Genomic DNA, 23,033 nt, shown 5'->3' with positions numbered 1-23,033 from the left:
AAGAAGAAAAACAGGATAAATGAGAGTATAATTCCCTGAAACATTATTGGCAAAAATATTGTTAAAATATTCATTATCATTTTGAAGGATAGTATTCATTTACATACTGTATTGCAGAAATGCAAAAATATTTCTTAATTTTTGCTTCTTTTTAACCTTGCCGTTTTTCAAATATGCACAATCAAGACACATAAAGCACTTTCTTAAACTAACATATGGAAAATAGCTAAGTCTATATAGCACTATAATATTAACTATAAATATAGGTAAACAGTAATAAAATAGAGAGGTGTTCTTCAGTGATAGGTTGATGTGTCATTAGCTGCACCCAGGCAGTAAATGTTGATGAGGGCTAATTCATACAAACTTTTCCCATCCGTTCAGAAATGAAAGTTAACCAACATCAGCAAAATAATGAGTTCTGTGGAATGGAGGAGAGTCTTTGTACCAAATAATTTATTCAAGTACTTTTGCAGTTTTTCTGTTTGTGAGTTAACTGCATACAAGTTTGAATTTGATAAATTTGTTCAAACACTTTGCACTAACTTGTCATCCAACTGGCTGTGCTCTGGTCACTTCAATATCTTCAAGGTTTTTACTACTGGTTATTCAAGAATATATGTCTAATCAGGTAAATCATGTGGTATTATTGCTGCTCCCTAACTCTATGACTGAAACAGAGAAACCTTTGGGCTCTATTCACATAGGTACTTTATGTATCTATTAGCCCCTGGGACAAATTTGTTCCTGCAGAGATGGCCAGCACTAAGCCTATGTGGCAGACAAGTTCTCCTTCAGCCCAGTCTCACAGAGTTTAAATAGGTTTACGTGCTACATAAGCCTTAAGCTGGCCCTCCGCAGAGTAGAGTTTCAGCTTCTGAACAGACATGCCACAGATTGTGAATGTTATGAAAGCAAATTTAAGTTTATATTTTAATGAACATTAGTGGTCTTTTTTTTCTTTTTTGGAAGATTTGCCCATCTCTCCTCTACCTTTGTTTCTTTTCTATTTCCTTTGGAGAAATAGAGTTTCCTTGCTGAGCGCGTGCCAGACCCAATTCCTTCATGGTAACCATCTTAAATCTCACACTGGCATTTTTAAAACAAAAAAGCAGTCCAGTAGCTAAGATGTTTTTGTTTGTGTTTTTAAACAAGTTTTCGAATCTAACCCAATTTCTAGAAAGAAAACCCAGGACGAAACACCTGCTTCCAGTCACGTTAATAAATACACTAGTGTTGAAAACATTCACTCACATGGATTGCTCAGCTAACATTTGAATGCTTTAAAACAGGAGTTCTCAACCTTTTTCTTTATGAGCTCTCACCCATGCTATCAAAACTCCATGGCACCCCTGCACAGTAACTAGTTTTCTGCATATAAAAGCCAGAGCTGCTATGAGTGGCTAGCAAGCCAAGCAACTGCCTGGAACCCATGCCATAGCAGGGCTGCATGAAGGTAAGTTTCTCAGTCTTTGGCTTCAGCTCTGGGTAGCAGGGCTCAGTGCAGTTGGGGCTACAGCTTTCTACCCTGGGCCCTAGTGAGTCCAATGCTGGTCCTGCTTGGACCCCCTGCTTGCTGGCTGCCAGGGAGCCTGAAACCTGAGAACAACTGCTTTAAGGGGTATGTTGACTCGTTCAGCGGAAGAGTTAATAGGTCATTCAATTCTGACCTCTGAGTTGAAGCATCTGCATTTATTTCAAGACAGATATTTCCCTCTTTTACAGAAGGCAAATAATATGGTAAAACACCTCACCTGTGCATTATAAAGTATTGCAGTAAACCCTCAATATAATGGACTAATGTGGGGGGAAGGGGTGTCTGTTAATGCCACATGTCCATTATCTGAGGGAGTTTACTGTATTTGCTCTAGTGTCGCCCCAGCCAGGCGTCCTCCGACTCCACCCCCTCGAAAAAAATAAATGGGCAACTCACCAGAACCACTGGATCCACCTGCCGTAGAGGCCAAAGGAGCCGCGGTTCCAGGAACTGCCTACTGCAGCCACCAGAGGAGCCGCAGCCACAGCCACTGCCTTGCCACAGCCTAGACCACCACCATAACTACAGGAGCCACGGCCAGAGAAGCTGCCACAGGCTCCTCCCACTACAGGTGGGGCGCGTATGGTGGCAGACTGCACTCACATATGCGCCCCACCCCTGGTGAGAGGAGCACCTGGCGGCTCCTCCAGCTGCAGCTGCTCTAGCCACAGGGTGACTCCTGCTGCTCCTGGGGTGGTGCCGGTGAGTACTTTCTTTGTGTGTGTGTGTTTCAATGGACTTCGGGAACAACGCAGGGGGCGCTGGCGGACTTCCATTATTTTCTAAGTCTGCAGACTTGAGGTCTGCTAAATTTGGGTGGGCGGGGGGCGTGTTACTGTAATGGCTGCAGGAAACAATGGCCCAGTTTTAGTCTTGTTATAAACAGGTGCACTCTGTAAATTACAATGGCATTTCACCTATTTTAAGTGACCTCCTCAGAGTGGGGTATTTCTGAAATACCACACTGGGCTTCTATGGAACTGGCCAATGGACTACAGCAGCACCTAAAACCCATCTCTGTTCTCTTCACTAGGAGGGGTTTCCCTGGGGGACAGCAGCAGGCACCCTTATAAGTGAACCAAGAACCTTGAGGAGAAAAAAGGAGACAGCAGTAGCCAGACCTCAGAGCTGTGTTACATTCATTAGGCCACAATTTGGCCCTATGACTTTCCTAAGAGGGAGTAACATCACATTCTCAGTTCCAGAATGATTAATGGCATTAGAAGACCACAAGAAATTCCTATTCATTTCATCCAACTTCTTATGTAGCTTTCACAGTTGGAATGAACATTAGTCACTTCTACATTTTTCTGTTTCTTTAGAAAATGCCTTAACAAAGCCCTCCTCTGCATGTGCAGTGATCGATGGGAAGTAGAAGGAAGTTTCGGTTAAAGCGCAGCTAATGGGTGACTGTATGCACTTATCGGGGGTGGGGCATGGAGAAATCAGCAACTGTAGTAGATCTGTGGTTCCTGTGAGCATCGTGGGACACTACGCTTGTGTAACGTGACCCTTAAAAGAGGTGAGGTTTCTTCCTAGGACTTTCCAAAATGCTAGTGGAGATGAGTGCCAAGAGATTTAGATTTAGGTCCTTATTTTTAATGCATACTTCACTGTTGTAGCTAGATGCAGGTTGGACCTCCATGGTTCAGCACCCTCAGGACCTGAGCAGTTTCAAAGGAGGGAGTTTGCCAGACCAGGGAAGTTCACACCCCTCTGGGCTGCCCTGCTCTGGCTGGTGGAGTTTCCTGCCCCTGACCGCTGTTGGCTCAGTGCTTCCAGCTGGCAGTGACCCCACACCCTAGCCACAAGGGCTGCCTGCCTGCAAACTGGTGGGGCTCCCAGCTGCTGGCAACCTCTGCAGCTGGGGCTCTGGTCTGGCAAGATCCTGCTGGCCCACCATTGTTGGACCAGAGAGGATCAACCTATACCACAAAGTAAAGGTTCAGATACAGTAATATAGGATTCATTTATATTTAATCTCAAACTAATTAGTTTCAGTACAAAATATTAACTTACTGCAAAACCTGAAGGTTCTGGCTTGAGTACTACGTTGAGATGTGTTCCTTAGGAAGCTGAAAGTTCATTTTTCTACACAACAGATATCTGATCTAACAAGCCAGTCATTTCACCTGATTTGACCCTGAACTCATCTTCAATTTTTTTTTTTTAAATTGAATTAAAAAAACTTCTATTTCCACCTTATCAGTGGTTCAGTGGTAGCTGATAAATGAAAAAGGTAACTGAATGAAGGTTAAAAAATTCTCAGCTCCCACACAGTTTCAAAGAAAATAAAGCAAAGTAACATCTACCCTTTTGGTTCATTTGCTACCCACTCAAATTAAATCAGAGCGATCTCAAGAATACTGCCATGTGAAAATCTCCCAAATCTTTTCAAGTCAGACTGGTCTATAACTAGTATGCTGAGCTTCTAATTTAAGCAGTCATCAGAGCTGGTTGACAGAAGAGCAGCTAGCAACACATACCCTTTCTGAGATACCTACCCTCTCTAGAAAACACCGTCCCACCAGCTCTGGGTATTCTATGTAATTTTCTAGTTCTCGCAAGAATATTCTATAAAGAAAATAACTTCATTAGGTCATGTGATAAAATATTCTAAACAAAACCAAAAAAAACAGTTGAAATAAATTCAATTTCCTTATGTTCTCCCCCCCGCCCACTAACTTAATTTTAGGAAGTATCAGAGATGAAATATTGTACAGGTTGAACCTCTCTACAGTCTGGAACACTCTTGTTCTGGAAATGCTATAATCCGTCATGATTTTAGTTAGCCGGACAGCCACGTACCATTGGTATAGCCACGTTTCTTGTGGTCCCATAAAGTTTGTTTACAGCTACCAGTCCTGGCACTCAGTGTTCCGTGCTGTTATTTAGCTGTAACTTACCTCTAAATGTCTTCCAAGAGACCAGTAAGCAGTGAAAGTGTTGGTAATGCTGCTGGCAATACTGACATCCCATCGTCTAGCAAATTCTTTCATCTAGCACAGGTAAGGTCCCCAGGGTGCCAGACAAGACAGGTTCAACCTGTACTATGAAAACTAAACAAACTAGCCCCCAACTCATTATCTGAAGGCGACACTAACTTAAAAATTACATTTCTGATTTTATTCAACCTATTATTGTTATAAATAGTACCGAAGATTACTATAATTGAAAGTGGGGGGAGAAAATGTTTTTAGTTTACTTTGTGCATCTAGCAATGTTCTATGTACACTTATCTGCACTATTTCCTCTGGATAGTTTCACATGCAGTTTATGTGAGACTTTCCGCTAAATGTTTTTCTCCCCTTATTGGAAAGAAATAGAAAAATGTGACCATAAAGCCACATACATTGGCTCGGGGGCAAACACAGTATTTAAGGCTATTTTTATCTTAAAAAAATCCATTAACAAGGTCAAAAGTCAGCAAATTTTCCCTTAAAAATTGTTGACCAAACCCTACATGCATGTATTAAGAACATAACAATTGTCCCTTATGCTTAACTATTTGAAATTATACCAGAGCTGTCAAGAGATTTAAAAAATTGTGACAAATTGTACTGTTAAACAATAATATAATACAATTTAAATATTTTGGATGCTTTCAATGTATTCAAATAGATTGATTTCAGTTACAACACAGAACATGAAGTTTAGAGTGCTCACTTGTTTTTATTACAAATACTTGCACTGTAAAAGTAGTATTTTTCAATTCACCTGATATAAGTACTATACCGCAGTCTCTCTAACATGAAAGATGAAGGTGCAAATTTAGAATTATGAATAAATAACTGCATTAAAAATAAAACTTTAAAGCTTACAAGTCCATTCAGTCCTACTACTTGTTCAGCCAATCACACAAATAAGCTGCCTGCTTCTTGTTTACAAGATCACATTCATATAGCCCTGTTGCAGCTGTCATCACAAGATCTTTATGTGCTAAAGTTTCATATGTCCCTTCATGTTTCAACCACCATCCCAGAGGACGTGCATCTGTGCTGATAAGCTCTGCTTAATAACAATACAAAGAAGAACTGACAGTTGATGAAAATGAACACATATTAGAGTCAGATGCCAGTGGCAGAAGTTGATTTTCCTTTTTCAGTGGAGTGTTACACTTAAGACTTCAGAAACCATGTGACCCACCTCATCCCTCTGATTCTGGAAGGCATTTCAGAGTCTTAAACCTTGGGTGAAGTGCTGTAACCTAATTTTTTGAAATCTCACATTGGAACCTTCTTTGCATTTTGTCAAATCCGCTGTGGAAGTGTGCTTAAAGTGAACATGTGTTAGATTATCATCTGAGACTGTTACATCACAAAATATATGGCAGAATGTGGGTAAAACTGAACAAGAGATGTAATTCTTCCTCAGGGAGTTCAGTCACAAATGTAATTTTTTTTTTAAATGAGTATCAGTAACATGGAAGTATGTCCCTGGAATGGTGGCTGAAGTACACAGGGGCATACAAATGTTAAGTATTTTTGGCACAAATACCTTACAGCTCCAAAAATACCATGTGAACTCAGGCCACATTGTATGAAAGAAGCAGGCAGCATTTTCTACCATAATTGTAAACTTGTTTGCCTTAACAATTGGCTGAAAAAGAAACAGAACTGAGTGGACCTGTAAAGTTTCACATTGTTTTGTTGTTGAGTGCCCTTACGTAACAAAAATCTCCTTTTGTAAGCTGCACTTTTATGATAAACAAATTTTACTCTACCTCATGCCAGTACTGTAGTGCAGTCTCTATCTTTTTTATAATGAAAATATTTGTAATCAAAAAACAAAGTGAGCACTGTACACTTTGCATTTCGCTGTAATAGAAATCAATATCTTACATTTAATACATTTCAATTGGCATTCTATTGTTTAAGAGTGCAATTAATCACAATTTTAAAAATCTTGATTTTTTTTTTGTTCATTCTGTAAGTTAACTGCGATTAACTAACAGCATTAAATTATACTTTTGTCTTTCCTACCAGTTCCAATTCTGCCCTGTGGAGGAAGAGCTGTTAAACAGCAATTAATTCAAACTCCTGGGAGAGGTCTTGCAGCATAAGTCCTGTCGCCTTCACCATACAGACTATCGAGGGTGGAATGAAATGGTTAGCGGGTGAGGCAGATGTTAATACTTAGTGGTAGGAAAAAAAGACCCATATTCAGGAAATCAGTCATATTATTATAGAGCAGTGGTGGACAACCAAGACTAGTGAATGAGCTGCATGAGCGGCCTTCCTTCATCTCAGCGGGCCACAAGATTGAAATCTGTCAAGTGCACTAACCATGACAAGATTAAATACATTAATACACAGCATGCTGAATATTTCAAAACAAACAGAAATGCTTTAATTTAGTGGTGGGCAACCTCTGGCCCACTGGGCGCCACGTTGACCAGCATTTAGGGTTGCCAGATGTCCCATAATGTTCAGAACAGTCCCAAATTTCCCTGCAAAGTCCTGTGGCCTGCATTTATGCAAAAATGTCTCATTTAAAACTGATTAACTTCCTCCATCAGTTGAGAGAAAGGAAGGACAAGAGACAGATATCAAAATAGTGGGTGTTTTATGATTTTGGCAGATATTAGCTCCACAGCTTTTTGCAAGGTTCCTTGCCTCCTCGTAGGTACTTTGAATGTTTTCAGTTGTATGCATTCTCTTACCCCCACCTTCCTGCCTACACAAGCCTTTTCTGATTGAACATACACCCTAACCTGTTGTGAAAATGATAAATTTCTTCCATATTCCCAAACAAAATATCCTTCTTATTTTGGAGCCCTGGTGAAATGAGATGCATCATCAAGGGGTTGTCCATCTCAGCCGCATACCCCTGTGACACAGAGAGAGGCAAATTAGTTAGCTCTAACAACTGTCTGTTCCACAAATCCATCTGCCAACAGCTGATAAACAGTTCAGAAAATTTCTGAATTAATTATGAAATGTTAACTCTGACAACATTGCTCTTTTCTGGACCGTCACCAAAATGACTACTCGGGAGGCTTGTATACACACACATTCATAACCTCCCAAGAGCTCATTTGAAGAATTACTCACTGCTGTTGTTAAATAAGAATGCAACAGAGTTTACACAATCATCAAATTCAAGCCAAAGCTGGCATATTTCCACATCTTTTATTTATATGTAATTTGTGTTTTTTTCCCCCCATAACTCTTCATGAATTTCCGCTGACAGTTTCAAAGGTAGCTAGAGTGTCAACTGCAATCTTAAACACTGATATTTCAGATTACCATTCTTGCTCATCCACATTTATATCCGTTATTGCAGGTAACAAAAAAATCACTGCAGACCCTGTGTATTAGCATTTTAACACATCTTGAAATGCATGTAAACTTGTTTTAAGCCTGTCTTTCAAAGGTAGACATTCTTCACTGGGCCAGATGAGCCAGATTCTCTGGTCTGGGCACTCAGCATACCAAAGGAGGGGAGAACGCAAAGGTGGCTTTACACCATCACTTGTCTTCCCTAAGCCCTGGCGACTCTGGGGTAATGTCCCCCAAAATGATTTCCAGATAGAAAATATGTAAGACAAGCTCTCTTTTTTTTTTTGTATTGTACATTTTCTAGAATTTATTACTTTAAGGATAAATCACTGCAGGTGACAGCTCCCCAGATCAGTATCTATGACTGCAGCCATGTGGACAATGAGACTTACTTCTAGAACACAAAGAAGTTCTTCCACGTATGCTCGTTCAGTTTCAATAAGTTCATTAATTACATGGCTGTTAACAGAGAGATAATTAAGAAAAGACCGTTACTTGCCTCAGACTAATGAATCTCCATATACAATTCCTTAGCTCATTTTACAGGCACAAATAATTTATGCTGAACATTAATATCTATGTATGTGCAAATAAGAACATAAGAACGGTCATACTGGGTCAGACCAAAGGTCCATCCAGCCCAGCATCCCATCTGCCGACGGTGGCCAATGCCAGGTGCCCCAGAGAAGGAGAACAGAAGACAATGATCAAGTGATTTATCTCCTGCCATCCATCTCCTGCCCTTGTTCTGAAGGCTAGGGCACCATACTTTATCCCTGGCTAATAGCCATTTATGGACCTAACCTGCAAAAATTTATCAAGCTCTTTTTTAAACCCTAATAGAGTCCTGGCCTTCACAGCCTCCTCGGGCAAGGAGTTCCACAGGTTGACTGTGCACTGTGTGAAGAAAAATTTCCTTTTATTAGTTTTGAACCTACTACCCATCAATTTCATTTGGTGTCCCCTAGTTCTTGTATTATGGGAAAAGGTAAATAATTTTTCTATATTCACTTTCTCCACACCTAAAAATGCCTATTTTATGTCAAAATGTCACCTAAAAATGGCGGGGTAGTGAACGCTCTTTAAATCAGAAAATTATATACTGAGGCAGCACACTGTGACATCAAATCCTCTCAGCTTGGCTTCTGCTGTATTTCCAAGTGCTAGAGGAGCCGGAGTTAGACGCCACTGAAGATAGATTTTTATGTTTTAAATTCAGTTGATCATTTGCTATTTCAGTCATCTTAAACATCAGTATTTATGGTGTATGATGAGAAAATGTCATGCTATGACTCGGTCACATTTGTTTTCCACTGGAGAACAATTAACATGATTCTTTTTACCCTCTGTGTTTTTGGGTGGGTGAAGATTCCCATGCTTATGAGCCCTTGGAAAAATAGTGATGGCTAGGGTCAATTACAGTGTACGGTTTTTCAGATAGTTGAGTCAATGTATTTTAGTCTGTAAATCTCGCTGTATCAGTCTCAGATTTGTACTGTCCCCAACTTTGCTAATTTGGGAATTCATAAGATGGTTCTGTTATTTGGACAAGGGAATACCCGGGATTTCCCCAACACAGAATTTAAGGCTAGAAGACCTTCCATATATATCACAGGCCACTAACGTCACACCTGACAACCAAAACTAGAACAAAGCAACAAAGCCCATAGGATACCAAAGCATTATATCCCACAGGCAGGGAGGATGGAGAGAAACTCTTCCATGATCCCATGTATATTCAGCATGGGAGCTTGAGAGAAAGAACAAGCCAGCCAAGCACCTGAGAGAATTCTCAGTCCCGCCCCATCTCCAGCAGTGTCTGATTGTTTGCTTCTCACAACTCCTATTGCGAAGTTGTTCAGAAACTCATTCCTCTTGTTAACAAACCTTCTACTCTCTACTCTAAGTGAACTAATGACCAATTTATAACCATATTTTCTTGTGCCAGCATTGTGCTTTACCTTGAACACACATCAACTACCCAGACAAATTACAGGAACAATCATCTACAAATTTCCAAGTATGGAGACTATTGGCAGTTTATTTAAAGCTTGATAACTATTTAAACCTCCAGTATTTATTTGAGCTGAAACTTTAACATCCCTTTTCACGAACACACTTATTGAAAGTTTGCTCAGAGAAAGTGAAATTAGATATATAGTAAAACCAAAATACAAGACAGCAACTCTAAATGGGAAAAGATCCTTCAAAGTATACGACATACACAGCTGATTCATTTCCACGAGCTTAGATTGCCTTCAGCGATAAGTACACTGTGACATTTGGAGGCTTGAGTCAGAGAAACATATAAAAGCTCGGGATACTTCTCTGAACCTTAGTCAGATGTAAAACAGTTTCCTTAAGGTTCGTTTTTCAAAAGTTACAGCATCACTTTCACAGTTGTTGATTTAATAAGGGATTGTGCAAGATGGACATCTGTTTTACATACTACGCCCTCTGCCCCTGACTACCACTCAGCTATGTGAATCTGCTGAACCAAATGTAATGGCAGACCTGGATCATACCGACATGCTGGCTGCTGTACGCCTACCTTCGTAACACAGCTAAGTTTTCTTCATCATCCATTACTGACGCAACTCTGTTTTGATGGATTTCACTCATTTCACTCTGGAACACACAGTGGAAAAGGTAGGTCAAAAGCAAAACAGAAAAACATAGTTCTAGTCTATTTGCTGTATCACTGACATATAGAACTGTCTCTTTAGTCGCAAGAAAGGCTGCGACCATTAACAGTGAAGGAAACTATGAGGCAAAAGAATGAACATTCATCTGCATAAATGGGGTGCCCCACAAAGGCAGAAGCAAGCCTGCCAGCTTAGGAAAGTTTTGCTTTTGGTCCTTGCCCCTGCAAAAAGGATCTTGGGGTGACAGTGCAATCTTAGAGGGCAAAATGAAACTCTGTTTAACCAACACAACTCAGAGATCTTTGTCTGAGGCTTTCTGTATTTTTTTGAACTCTGTGACCGTACAAAACATTGTGGCTTTCTCTAGGTGTGCATGCACATGTGCACGACGGGAAAGAACAATCAAGATAAAAATAACTCAGAATTACTTTTACTCTTCTGTAGTTTGTTCTCCGGTGCATGTTACCATCTGGGTTGGACATGTAGTCAGAACCTCTATGAAGACCTGGTATAGAATCAAACAGAAGTTGTTAATCTGGAGCAGGTTTGACACCATTTGTACCACCAGACAAGAGCTTAAATTCTTTTCAAGTTCATTGACCTAGTGCAGACACCTGATTTAATGGTTTTTTGCAGTTATTTACCTGGAGATACACAAGGAGATTTTACAAACACTTCAGGCCTTGGTGCCACTGGCTGAACTGGACGGGTCTGCTTAGCTGCCAGTTTCTTAAGGCTCACTTGTCTCTTTTGAAACATTTCTTCCATGCTTTCCTGCTTTTGAAAAACTTTTTGCACATGTTCCTGTACAAACAGCGTAAAATTATCATCATTATTCTAAATAACCCCCAAGTCATGCTGACATTTATGGTACACTGGCCTCCAGCATGTGCTGTGTTTACGTAACATGCAAAAAGGAGTCCTGTGGCACCTTAAAGGCTAACAATATTTATTTATTATTATTAGTCTTTAAGGCGCTACAGGACTGCTTTTTTGTTTTGTGACGATACAGACTAACATGACTACCTCCAAGACTATACAGAAAAGGAACATGTTAAACTAATGCTCTACATTTCAAAAAGAGAAGTTCTTCACTCATTCTAAAAATATATACATGTATAATCCTAGACTGCACCACTTGCCCACAATTACATTAGTGCATGCCAAAGCATTCACATGCTGTACAGAAGGTAATCAAATAACTACTGATTCAGACTGGCATGTTAGGGGACAATGTTTCAACAGCAGGTGAGTGATGTAAGAGTAAGTCCCATTTAAAAAGCTGACTTCAGCATTTATTGACGAGTCTAAAGCCCAGTGACTAAGTGCCCAAATCATTTTTGGAAATGGGAGCTAGATCCATTTTCATTATGTTACTTCACGAATTAGGACAACATTTTCATGAGAGCCATGTTGGCCCTGTGTCTCGTAGCCAGATCCACTGGTGCATGGTGCCCTGGAAGAGGTAGAATTGCTAACTATCCTACATTAAAGCTGTCCTAAGGAGCACCTTAGACCTGTGGTTTTCAACCATTGTTTCCTGACACACCGGTGTGCCGTGAGAACTATTCAGGTGGTGCCATGGAAGTTCATCAATCTCCCCTTCCCACAGCTCTTTGCAGAGCCACCATTGGGAAAACTGATGACCCCATGCAGAAAGGCTACCTCAGTCCCAACTGATGTGGGGTTGGTCAATTTCCACCCACAGTGGTTCTTTATAGCGCTGCTGTGAGGGGAAACCCTGACCCCACAGGAGCTCGTCCCCGCTGGGAAGCAGCTAAAATATTGCTTCCCGGTATGGAGGGGATGGTGGGGAGCCTGCCCCACCCCAGCCTCTGCTGTGGCAAGGAGGGTAGGTGGGAGGGCAGGGAGCCTGTTGGAGCTGGAACGTGGTTTAAATGCCACACTGCAGCTGCAATGGGCTGGTGGGGAGGGGAGCCTGCTCTCTGGAACCTGCTCCCCCAAACTTGCCCACATTTTTGCACACCTGCAAAATTTAATTGAATTTCAATTATTTATTGATTCAATTATTTATTAATCGGGGGCAAGGGATAGCTCAGTGGTTTGTGCATTGGCCTGCCAAAACCCAGGGTTGAGAGTTCAATCCTTGAGGAGGCCATTTAGGGATCGGGGCAAATAGATGTCAGGGATGGTACTTGGTCATGCCAAGAGGGTAGGGGACTGGACTAGATGACCTCCCAAGGTCCCTTCCAGTTCTAGGAGATATGTATCCCCAATTAATTTGTGTCTTTCAGGGATGGTTTACACAGTACTTGGTCCTGCCATTGGGGCAGAGGGCTGGACTCAATGGCCTCTCAAGATTCCTTCTAGTCCTAGTATTCTATGATTAAAGCTATACTTCAAAAATATCGTTACAAATATGGCATTCGTAACACAAAAAGTTGAAATTCGGACACCTGAGCTGAATGCTGCACGGGGAATAGATTCAGGGCTACGAATAGTTAACACAGTTGAGTTGTGAATATTTTGAAAATGTTCAAGACGGCGAGCTCTGTGGTGGATTTAAAACATCAATGCAGTTGATCCTTGCTTAGCTTGTTGTATGCAATACTATGTTGCAAACCTCTCTAGTAAGTAACTGAAGTAAATGTGATGTTTATGAGCAATTAATTCAGTTGGGAAAAGTGAGTGTACTGTGGAACTGGTAGCCTCATTGAGGTGTGCCCTGTTACTGAAAAGGTTGAGAACCACTGGCCTAGACTGCTGCAGGAGAAGTCTTTAACAGGGTAGACTATCCCTTCCCCTCCATATACCCATAAATAAAATCAGTATTTCCACTAATATTTTCCATCTGTGAGCAGAATAAATATTGTGATGTGAACCACCAACAGAAACACACATTGTCAGCCGTGGGTGCTCTGCTAATCAGCTGGGCAGCACTTGAATCTCTCTTGGGTGGCTGCCCACGCACTCAGCTTGCAAGGAACACCGGTCCACACAGAAGTAGGGATGGACTAGAGAAATACTGGCGCTGAAGTTCCCAGCTGTCCCTCCAGACCCCTCCACTGCTGCAGCCAGATACTACAGGTGGGATTGGTGAGAGTTAAGGCCTATCATGCCTAAACAAATTCAGAACCTGAAGTGGCTGGTTATGTGGCTTACCATTAGCACCAGCCCTGCCGAAAAAACCAATCTAAAATTAAGGGTGACTGTAAGTATATGTAGCAGCAACGAAGGGTCCTGTGGCACCTTACAGACTAACAGAAAAGTTTAGAGCATGAGCTTTCGTGAGTTAACTCACTTCTTCAGATGCATGTGAAGAAGTGAGTTAACTCACGAAAGCTCATGCTCTAAACTTTTCTGTTAGTCTATAAGGTGCCACAGGACCCTTCGTTGCTGCTACAGATCCAGACTAACACGGCTACCCCTCTGATACTTGTAAGTATATGTGCACAGGCATAAATAGTAAGAGTACCATTAGGTCCTGGTTGAGAATGGGTTCATATAATTTGTAAACTTTATTTGGTTCCTTGATTTTATTGTCTGCCCCAGTGTCCAGGAATTTCTCAATCTCCTGTAAGGCTGATTCTGCTCCATCTTGGGTCTGGCATTTGTCTACAGGTTGTGATGCTAGCAGGTAAATGCCTTCATCACACCACCTCATTGACTGGAAACACAAAAGAAAACAGAAAAAAAAATTACCCACGAGTGGAAATACTTCATTCAATGGTTAGAAGAATATACTTTATACATGTACAACGGGCTCAGCTATATGAGAGAGAAAAATCATATTTGAGAGACTTTTTTTCACCTCCCTATTAGAAAATGCTCATTTTGCACTGGAAAAATTCTTTCCCTATTGCTCACCATTTGCTTCTCAAATACAGGAGATCATCCTAGGTTTGAAATATCATTAGTAAGTGAGATGGGAAGCAGAACCATTCTGTATAAATTTACCTTCTCCAATAGACCGTGCAGTTCTAGAGATTTGTTAAGAAGCTCTCTTCTCTTTTCTATCTCTGTAGTAAATGCATCACAGAGATGATGGAGCTCATTGCACTTGGGAAGAATGGAGTCCACAGCATAGTGGTTGTTTTGAACAAGCCGGTCACCTTCGGAAGCCAGCACCTTAGCTTCTTCTAATGATTCCTAGGGAAGCAAAACATTCTTAAGATAATAGATTTAGGTACATCTTTTGTTAGGCATTCTTCAAAAAGCTTCCAAAATAGAATCCATAAACATTTATTTTGTGATGGAAAGGCGCACTTATTTGCTATGCAAATAATTTAATGTATTAAATTGTTAACAGTTTAATTGTCTAATGAGTCAAGTAGTTTTTCCTGTCTTTCCAAATGCCTCAGTACTTCTGTTCAATACGGCATGTGTGTACCTGCACAAACATTAATGGCTTTAATTCCACAACACTAATACAGTCAGATGTACTATTGTCATTATTTTACAGATGGAGTGCTGAGGCCCAGACAGATTAAATTACTCGTGCAAAGTGGCACATGAAAGCTGTAGCAGAGCAGGAATCAAACTGATCTCCTCAATCCCAAGGCAGTACCTTAACCATTGTACAGCCTCTTAGTTATCTACACAGACGTAACTCTAACTATTCCACTACAAAATACAAATAAAACCGAAAAAAAATTGCTCTCTGCTCGTGTTCATAGTAGAAATTTTTGAGTCACATTTTTAATTTTTTGATACATTCTTACCAGTTCTAAACTGTAAATGACATTGGCTGATTTAATCATTGCAGGGGAAAGACACTCATTCGATCCATTTTTTGTTTTCATTCCAGGTCATGAAATACATTCAGTAACTAATTCCTGCCTTTTTTTTTTTTTTTTTTTTTTTAAACGAGCAAAATATACTAGACTTAAAAATATGAAGGAAATAAAGAACTTACATGTGATTTTTCTTCAAAGTTGGCAAGAGCCTGCAGAATGTGCTCCACATGTGCAAAGCTGTTTCCCACATCTGTGAAAGCAGATAGTCTCTCGGACACTGCACTTATGGAAGCTTTGACCTGAAAGGAGAGACAACTGTATATTTAAGGTGATGCCGACACTAGCCTCCGTAATAAGATTCGTGCTATGCATAAAATGTGTCTACATGATAACTGGTTTGGAAGGGACCACTGAACATCCCATCAGTGACCATCAGAACATTGCAAGGTGAAAAATACTTGTTGTTAAGGGCAAAGTAGAGTCAATGAGGCTCCTGCTTATAGCTTTCCCTAGTGATCTGAAGAACAGCTCTGCATGGCCAAAAGCTCCTCTCCTTCGCCAACAGACGTGGATCCAATAAAAGATTGTTACCTCACTCACCTTGTCTCTCTCCTATCCTGGGACCAACATGGCTGCACCACAATTGAAAACATAATTCCCTAATGTTAATCTTTGAAGTATCATGGACAGTAAGGCTATGTCCACATGGCAGGAGTTTTTTCAGGATTCTACAGTAACCTGAAATAGCTTTCCCATGCCTATGCAACAAGGTCATCATTTCAAAATACAGTAAAATTCCTTTAATACGGCCTCTGATGGTCCAGGAATCCCGATGGTCCAGCATCTTGCAAAAATAGCCCCATTTCTGGAGATAATCCAGCAACATTTGATGGTCTGGCATACAGAAATCCCCCCCGATACACGTGTGCCTGGAAATTTGCATAAGTCGGGTACTTGGGTGGTGGGTTGGGGCCCTGGGAGAGGGGCAGGGGGTTAAATCTGGGATGGGTTAGGACTGCAGGAGGGGGCCAGGGTGTGGCGGCACCAGGAGCTCCCGGCCCCTGAGCCCCATGAAAGTGGTAGCTGTGGGTGCTCCCACCCTCACGGGCCTAAATATGGGACAACTGGTCCCTTTTCTAAAATAAGTAGGGACGCCTTTTTGGTGTCCCCAATAAGGAACCATCCCACACAATACAGGACGGTTGGTCACACTATGGAGTGGGAGGAGCACAGGGATGGTGAAGAAGCTGGCAATGCACAGGGGTGGTGACGCTGCAGCTGGGCGCGGGAATGGTGACGTCCAATCGTCTGGAAAATTTGGAAATCACGCATCTGTCCAGTCCTGGATGTGCCGGATTAAAGGAATTTTACTGTATTTTTCAAAACAAAGGGCATGCTATTTTGACACCGCCTCGCAGGAGGAGTAAAGGATGCTTCAAAATAGTGTATTATTTTGAAATTTAGTGCTGTTTAGACTGGGTCAAAAGTCCAAATAGCCTATTTTGAGTTTACAGTGGTGTGTAGACATAGCTTAACTGACTACTCAGAGGATACAAACCGTGAAAGCATAAATGTAAGACCACGCCAATTACAAGAAAAAAGTTCCACAGAAACAATGAGAAGTCTTGTGGCACCTTATAGACTAACAGATTTTTTTTGGAGCATAAGCTTTTGTGGGCAAAGACCAAGAAAAAAAAGTTAACAAGAAAACTCTCATGAGAGAGGCAGAACTAGATAAGAAAAAAAAAATACATTGCCTTAAGGAGTAGAGGGGGGCTGAACGTAAATAATCTGTAAAGTGGTTGTGGAGCCTTTGGAAATGAAGGTGGTGACACAAATGTACCCTGTTAAGACAGCATCAAGAAACCCTCACCTCTCTAAAAGTTTGTTCAAAATTCCGAAGCTGTACACACTGCTCAAGCTTTTGATGATGTTTCGTCCAAAACTGATCAAAGGCAATCTCTGTTTCATCTAACTGAGCCAGAAGCCTAAAAGAAAGTACATTATTAAAATGATGGTTACAGTTTAACAGACAAGAGCATTGTTAGTAACAACTCAAAGCCTACAATTTAGTAACCTTCTTCTAACCAATTCAACGGACTACTAGCAGTACAGGAGCAAACTGCAGCTTTATGCTATATGCAAATATGCTGCAGTGGTTGTGATAAATATGAACTTGTTTCATGTGTAATTTAAGCCAGTTCTGAACCCCAGTGTTTTATGCCTACTTTACTGTTCAATCTACTTAAGTGATACTAATGAATATTGCAGATAGTTCTATGTTAACAGAGAGCTTTATCCTAACATACTTTACTATAATTAGGGTATAACAGGCTGGCTGCAGGCCAGGACTAAGGAGCACTTCATTCAACAGAAGCACCAAAATTCATGAGAATTTTGAAAAAAGATTTTAAAGCATTGAGAGGGTGGATGAGTTAAAAATTAAAATGAATGCAGAAGCGTGTTTATGTGGACTTGGGCAGTTCATGCTAGCTTTCCTCCAATACCATAGATATGAGGAATATTTTGGACAAACTACTCAAAACAATGAACAGATGGCTTGCAGATAACTAGTTGCACTGATGGGAAAAATCAAACTGCTTCTGCCAAACTCTGTTAGCTGGAAAGCCAAGCACTTCAAATATGAAACTACATGGAAAACACTGGGAACACAAGATGACAGAGAAATAAAATACTCTCTCAGTGAAATCTACAATATGCTTTAGAAACTTTGTGTCTCTGCCTGTCCATCCATCTTTGAGTCTGTTCAAGAGCTCCTGCTTGGTGATAATAGCTATGATCACCACATTTGGCAGCTTCCTAGTTTCATAACTCAAAACAATGTAAGGGTTGTTGTGCCTAAAATTAGACTGTTTCTCAAAAATGGAAGGGAGGGGTCTGGTAGGAGGAATAGAATGACGATGGGGGGCAGGGGGGAGAGGCAAGGGGCTGGAGATGGGGACTGGAAGAGCTATCTACCATATATTTCAGAGAGAGAGAGAGTGTGAGTGAGTGAGTGAGTGAGTGAGTGCGCGCGCGCCCCAGCTGGAAAGGTATGCACCCCTGCCTATGCCTGCTGCAGTGGCCAGGGACAGATACTTCTCACCTACTCCCAAGCTGCTGTGGTTACAGAGGACTAAGGTTGTCCCTTCTCCATGGGGAAGCCTGAATACTGAACCCTTTGTGCCCAAAAAGGAACTTATTTGAGCCGAGAACCCAAACAACACTGAATAAATTTTTTAGTGGTCTATGTTTTGATGATATTGTTCAAATTTGTATCTCTGTGTTATACTCATCTAAGGACTTGAAATCTGGAAGTAATTTAACACAAAAGCAGAGGAAAAACTTTAATATCCATTACTGAACTCTAGTTGTGAACCCACTTTTTTTTAAATCACGCAACATCTAAGAAAAGTTTAAGCCCATGTAGAAAGGCTAGCAATGCACCAAAAACTCTGTCCTTACCCATGTATAAAGTATTCCTGAGGGAATTTTGCACCAAAAAGGTTAAGAATTTTGCATACAATGTAAGAAAATTCTTCACATTTTATTTGTCAAAATAACACCACATGATCATACCAGTTTCAATTATTTTGGCAATTTATTTCAAAATAAATGCTGGTGAGTATGTCTAAAAATTCAGACATGCACAAAATTTCCCCCAGGAGGAGAAAGTTAAAGAAACCCCCATGACAACCCACTTTCTTTCTTTGCCTCATGCCCCTCCCCTCATGCCCCGAGGCTAGCCACAGTGCCCTGTCTTGCCCACATACACGCATCCCTCTTCTCAGAGCCAAGCTATGTCCCCCTTGCCAAGATATGCACTCTCACCAAATCCCAGCCATGCCCCCTTTGGCAGCTCACATACTGCCTACAGCCTAGTTGTCGTCCCCTCCAGCCTAGACACTACCCTCAACCCTTCATAGCTCAGGGATCCATAAGGGCAAAACAACCTGAGGCTTGGACCTAAGGTTGTCCAGAGTCTCTTTCCCTGAGGGAGTGCACAGAACTGCAGCAGCTGGGAATCTCCTCACTCCCTTTCTCCTTCTCCCATCAGTATCTCCCATGTGCAAGCTGGACTCTGCTGGGATAGGGGGCCCCAGCCATGGCCAGTAGCATTACAGTCATTTTTTATGCAATAAAGGAAATTCTGTATGCACATTAATTTCTACAAAACTTTGCATTGTGCAGTGGCACAGAATTCCGTCAGGAGTAATAAGGACATAGAACTCTCCCCATTTCAATCATCTTCTCTGAAAGGTCTGAGTAAACATATAGCCCTCTTTCTATGTGCCCCAAAGTCAACTAACTTCGTTGATAGCTGGATAGTCAAAGCCAATCTCAATTGTTATGTTTGACAGTAACAGAGATAGCCGTGCTAGTCTATATTCTATCAAAACAAAACCCACGCCAGTTCAGTAGCACTTTAAAAACCAACATAATAATGTATTATTAATTATTTTGTTAAAGTGCTACTGAATTGCTTTTTTGTTATGTTTGAGTGTGAGGAGACAGGAAATCGTGAAATAGCCAGAAATCAAATAATGAAGTGCTTGTATGTCAAAATCCACACACTGATATACCAGTCAGAATAAGCTCCAGAACAGTATTATGCACCCTGCCTCACACATCATTAAGCAAGGAACAACCACATTCTGCTCTGCATTAGCTGAAGATTCCAGGTGGCTTTTTAACTTACCCCAAGATGACCACATTGCACTACTCAATCTAAAGCAGTGGCTCTCAATCCTTCCAGGTGACAGTACCCATTCCAGGAATTTTATTTGTCTCGTGTACCCCTCAATTTTCACCTCACTAAGAAAACCACTTGCTAACAAAAATCAGACAAAAAATATAGAAGTGCTACAGAACATCCTTACTGAAAAATTGCTTAGGTTCTACTTTCGATATAGAATTATGAAACAAAGAAATCAGAATATAAATATTGTACTTAAATTTCAGTGTCTGGCATACAGAGCAGTATAAACAAGTCATTATTAGTATGAAATTTTAGTTTGTACTGTCTTCTCCACTTCTTTTTAAGTTGCCTGTTATGTAACTACGTAAATGTTTAGGTGAATTGATGTACCCCATGGTAGACCTTTATGCACACCTAGAAGAACATGCACCCTTGGTTGAGAATCACTGATCTAGAAGTTGCAAGGACATGAATGTCTCTGACGAAGTCTGTATGTGAAAGACTACTTCCTTATGCCAGGTGAAGATGGAAGGAAAGCACTCTTTGGCCACAGTTATGTGGACATGCAGAAACAGCTGGTGACCTAATAAGACTTTTAGGTTTTCAGTTATAAAAGATGGACAGGCACACTCAAATGAAGATACAGTATTACTTCTGCTATCTTCCTCTGACTGCTTCTCCCAAAACAATATCACCTCGGTTTTATCTGGGTTGAGCTTTAGCTGCCCACCTCTCACACAAGTAGCAATCTTCTGCAGGCAGTGGGATAGCCGAACAACTGCATTAGATATGCCAGATGAAATGGAGAGAGAGCAGAATGTCATCAGCATAATGATGGCATTGAAACCCCAACTGAATCCCTTCTCTCCTTCACATGCAGATTGAGCAGCACAGGAGACAAAATAGAACCCTGCAGGACTTTGCTCAACAAAGCGTTTGGAGCAGACAAGCTATTGACCACCAGCATCTACTAAACAGTTGACATGATGAAGCACTTTGCCAGTTTGCTAACTATATGTATAAAAATTAAATAAAAGAAAATAAAATGTGTAAAAAACCTAATGCATGCTCCATATTTCATCCATCTCACCTTTCCACAGTGGTTTGATTGTCAAGCTGATCTTGGTTGAGTTTGTAGTCAGGGTTCTCAGTTACTGGCTTTCTAATACTTTCAAGGATATCATGTCCATGTTTTAATGCTAACCTCAAATCCTCCTGCAGAAAGTAAAAAACACCACATGGTTTAAGTGGTCTTTCTAAGGAAATCTTGTACCATAGGTTAAGTGACCTTTATAGGAATAATAGAACAAATTAATAAAGTAAATTAATTAAAAGTAATGAACTAAAGGCACAGTGTTAAACCGCAACATTTTCCAATCTTGTTCCAACCTCTCTGATCTGTGATGGAAGTTTCATGACAGCAGAACCTTTCCCAAGATTTCCAGTACTACCTATTGGGCCAAAATTACTTTGAGAAATTTTGCTTCTGTATTTTGAAACTGCTGGCAGACTAACTTTGGGTCAAATCACTGATTTAGAAATATGTTCTCTGAACCACTTTGTTCATTCTTAATCAGAATTTCATCTATGTGCACACACATTGCCTGTTCTTGAAGCTTAATAAGCATTTTTATGCCTTGCAAAAACAATGCTGAAGGCTAAGAAGATATAACACGTACAAAATACAATGTTATTTTGTTGGACAGCAATTTCCATTACACAAACATAACGTTGTATTTTGTATGTGTTATATCTTCTTAGCCTTCAGCATTGTTTTTACAGGGCATAAAAATGCTTATTAAGCTTCAAATACAGCCAAGCAGCTTTAAGAATATTACAAAGGTTTCACATTCTTATCATGTAAGTATTTCCAAAAGCGCTACAATTTTTAACTGTATTTTTATTGCTAGTAACTAAAATCACGTGCAGTCTAGCTAAAAGTAGAGTACTTTCATATAAACACACCTACCTTCATTTTGTCCTTCTTTTCACTGTGTGCTGCAAGAAGGGAGCTGGTTGATTGAACATCATTTGGTAGTTCTGTTTCAGCCAATTCAGTCCCAAAGGACTGAAGCATTTGAGCTGTTTGCTTAACCATTAGAGCGAAACTTTCTATGGCCTTTTGGAATATAAAAGCATTAAAAACATTTCATACTCTGAACACACACATACCATAGCAAAATACAAACTAAAAAATTTGACTTAAAAGTTTGTTTTAAAGAATATTTTGCTCGCAAAAGTTGTAAATAAAACACACAAGAACAGCCATACTGGATCAGACCACAGGTCCATCAAGCCCAGTATCCTGTCTTCTGAGAGTGGTCTTCCTTCTTTTTCGGCCTTCCTAATTATATTTTTCAGCTTCATTTGGTAGTGCTTATGTTCCTTTCTATTTTCCTCACTAGGATTTAACTTCCACTTTTTTTGAAGGATGCCTTTTTGTCTCTCACATTACTCTATTGTTTAACCCCGGTGGTACGCTTCCTAAATTGGGATATACATTTAATTTGAGCCTCTATTATGGTGTCTTTAAAAAGTTCCCATACACCTTCATCATTAGTTTCCTTACTCTGTTTTTTCTCTATTTTCATATCAGGTGCATTCTCCACATATTTTTATAATCTAGAGTCATTTTTTAACTTGAGCTCTTTTCCTTTCTTGTAACAACATTATTCATCCAGTCCTCTCCCACCACCCAAACAACAATATCCCTTTGCTCCAAAGTCTTAAGAAAACCACTCCCAAGCTTATTACTTATGTAATTTCATTAAGATGACTTAAGTTCCACTGGGATCATCTGACTCAGTTGATGTCAGCTTGCATTAACTAGAATGTGTTTTATAAATGACAGCATATAAAACAGGAGAGTGTATTAAACAGTGAAAAATAAGAAACATCAACTAAGACGTACAGTGCGATGAGAGAGCCATCTGTTATGGCAATAATCCAGAGTGCCACCAAGATCTTCTGTTAGCTGTGTTTTGTCAATGTAACCATGCAATTCTGTTAGTGAGCCCAGCATTATGATCTGTAACCATAAAAGAGCAGAATTAATAGTACTAGGTCCTACTAAATTCACAGCCAATTCTGGTCAATTTCATGGTCATAGGATGTTAAAAATCAAATTTCATTATTTCAGCTATTTAAATCTGAACATAAGAATAGCTGTACTGG

General features: G+C 40.4%; 1 protein-coding gene across 11 annotated transcripts in view; it reads right to left on the bottom strand.

The window, feature by feature from the left end:
- Positions 1–23,033, bottom strand: part of MCF2L (MCF.2 cell line derived transforming sequence like) — a 216,286-nt gene that overhangs the window by 28,674 nt on the left and 164,579 nt on the right. For all 11 annotated transcript variants that reach the window (XM_074990650.1, XM_074990633.1, XM_074990669.1 and 8 more), the window contains exons 6-18: positions 22,771–22,887; positions 21,829–21,978; positions 20,950–21,074; positions 17,034–17,148; positions 15,340–15,459; positions 14,382–14,573; positions 13,900–14,091; positions 11,108–11,267; positions 10,892–10,968; positions 10,370–10,446; positions 8,211–8,277; positions 7,251–7,366; positions 4,042–4,111 (exon numbers count right to left, since the gene is read on the bottom strand). In XM_074990650.1, coding sequence (XP_074846751.1) covers positions 4,042–4,111; positions 7,251–7,366; positions 8,211–8,277; positions 10,370–10,446; positions 10,892–10,968; positions 11,108–11,267; positions 13,900–14,091; positions 14,382–14,573; positions 15,340–15,459; positions 17,034–17,148; positions 20,950–21,074; positions 21,829–21,978; positions 22,771–22,887 — 1,578 coding nt within the window. The remainder of the gene's footprint in view (positions 1–4,041; positions 4,112–7,250; positions 7,367–8,210; positions 8,278–10,369; positions 10,447–10,891; positions 10,969–11,107; positions 11,268–13,899; positions 14,092–14,381; positions 14,574–15,339; positions 15,460–17,033; positions 17,149–20,949; positions 21,075–21,828; positions 21,979–22,770; positions 22,888–23,033) is intronic.

The sequence above is a fragment of the Carettochelys insculpta genome, chromosome 1 (assembly GCF_033958435.1).
Source record: "Carettochelys insculpta isolate YL-2023 chromosome 1, ASM3395843v1, whole genome shotgun sequence".
Taxonomy (NCBI): Eukaryota; Metazoa; Chordata; order Testudines; family Carettochelyidae; genus Carettochelys; species Carettochelys insculpta.
This window is presented reverse-complemented; position numbering and strand designations above follow the sequence as displayed.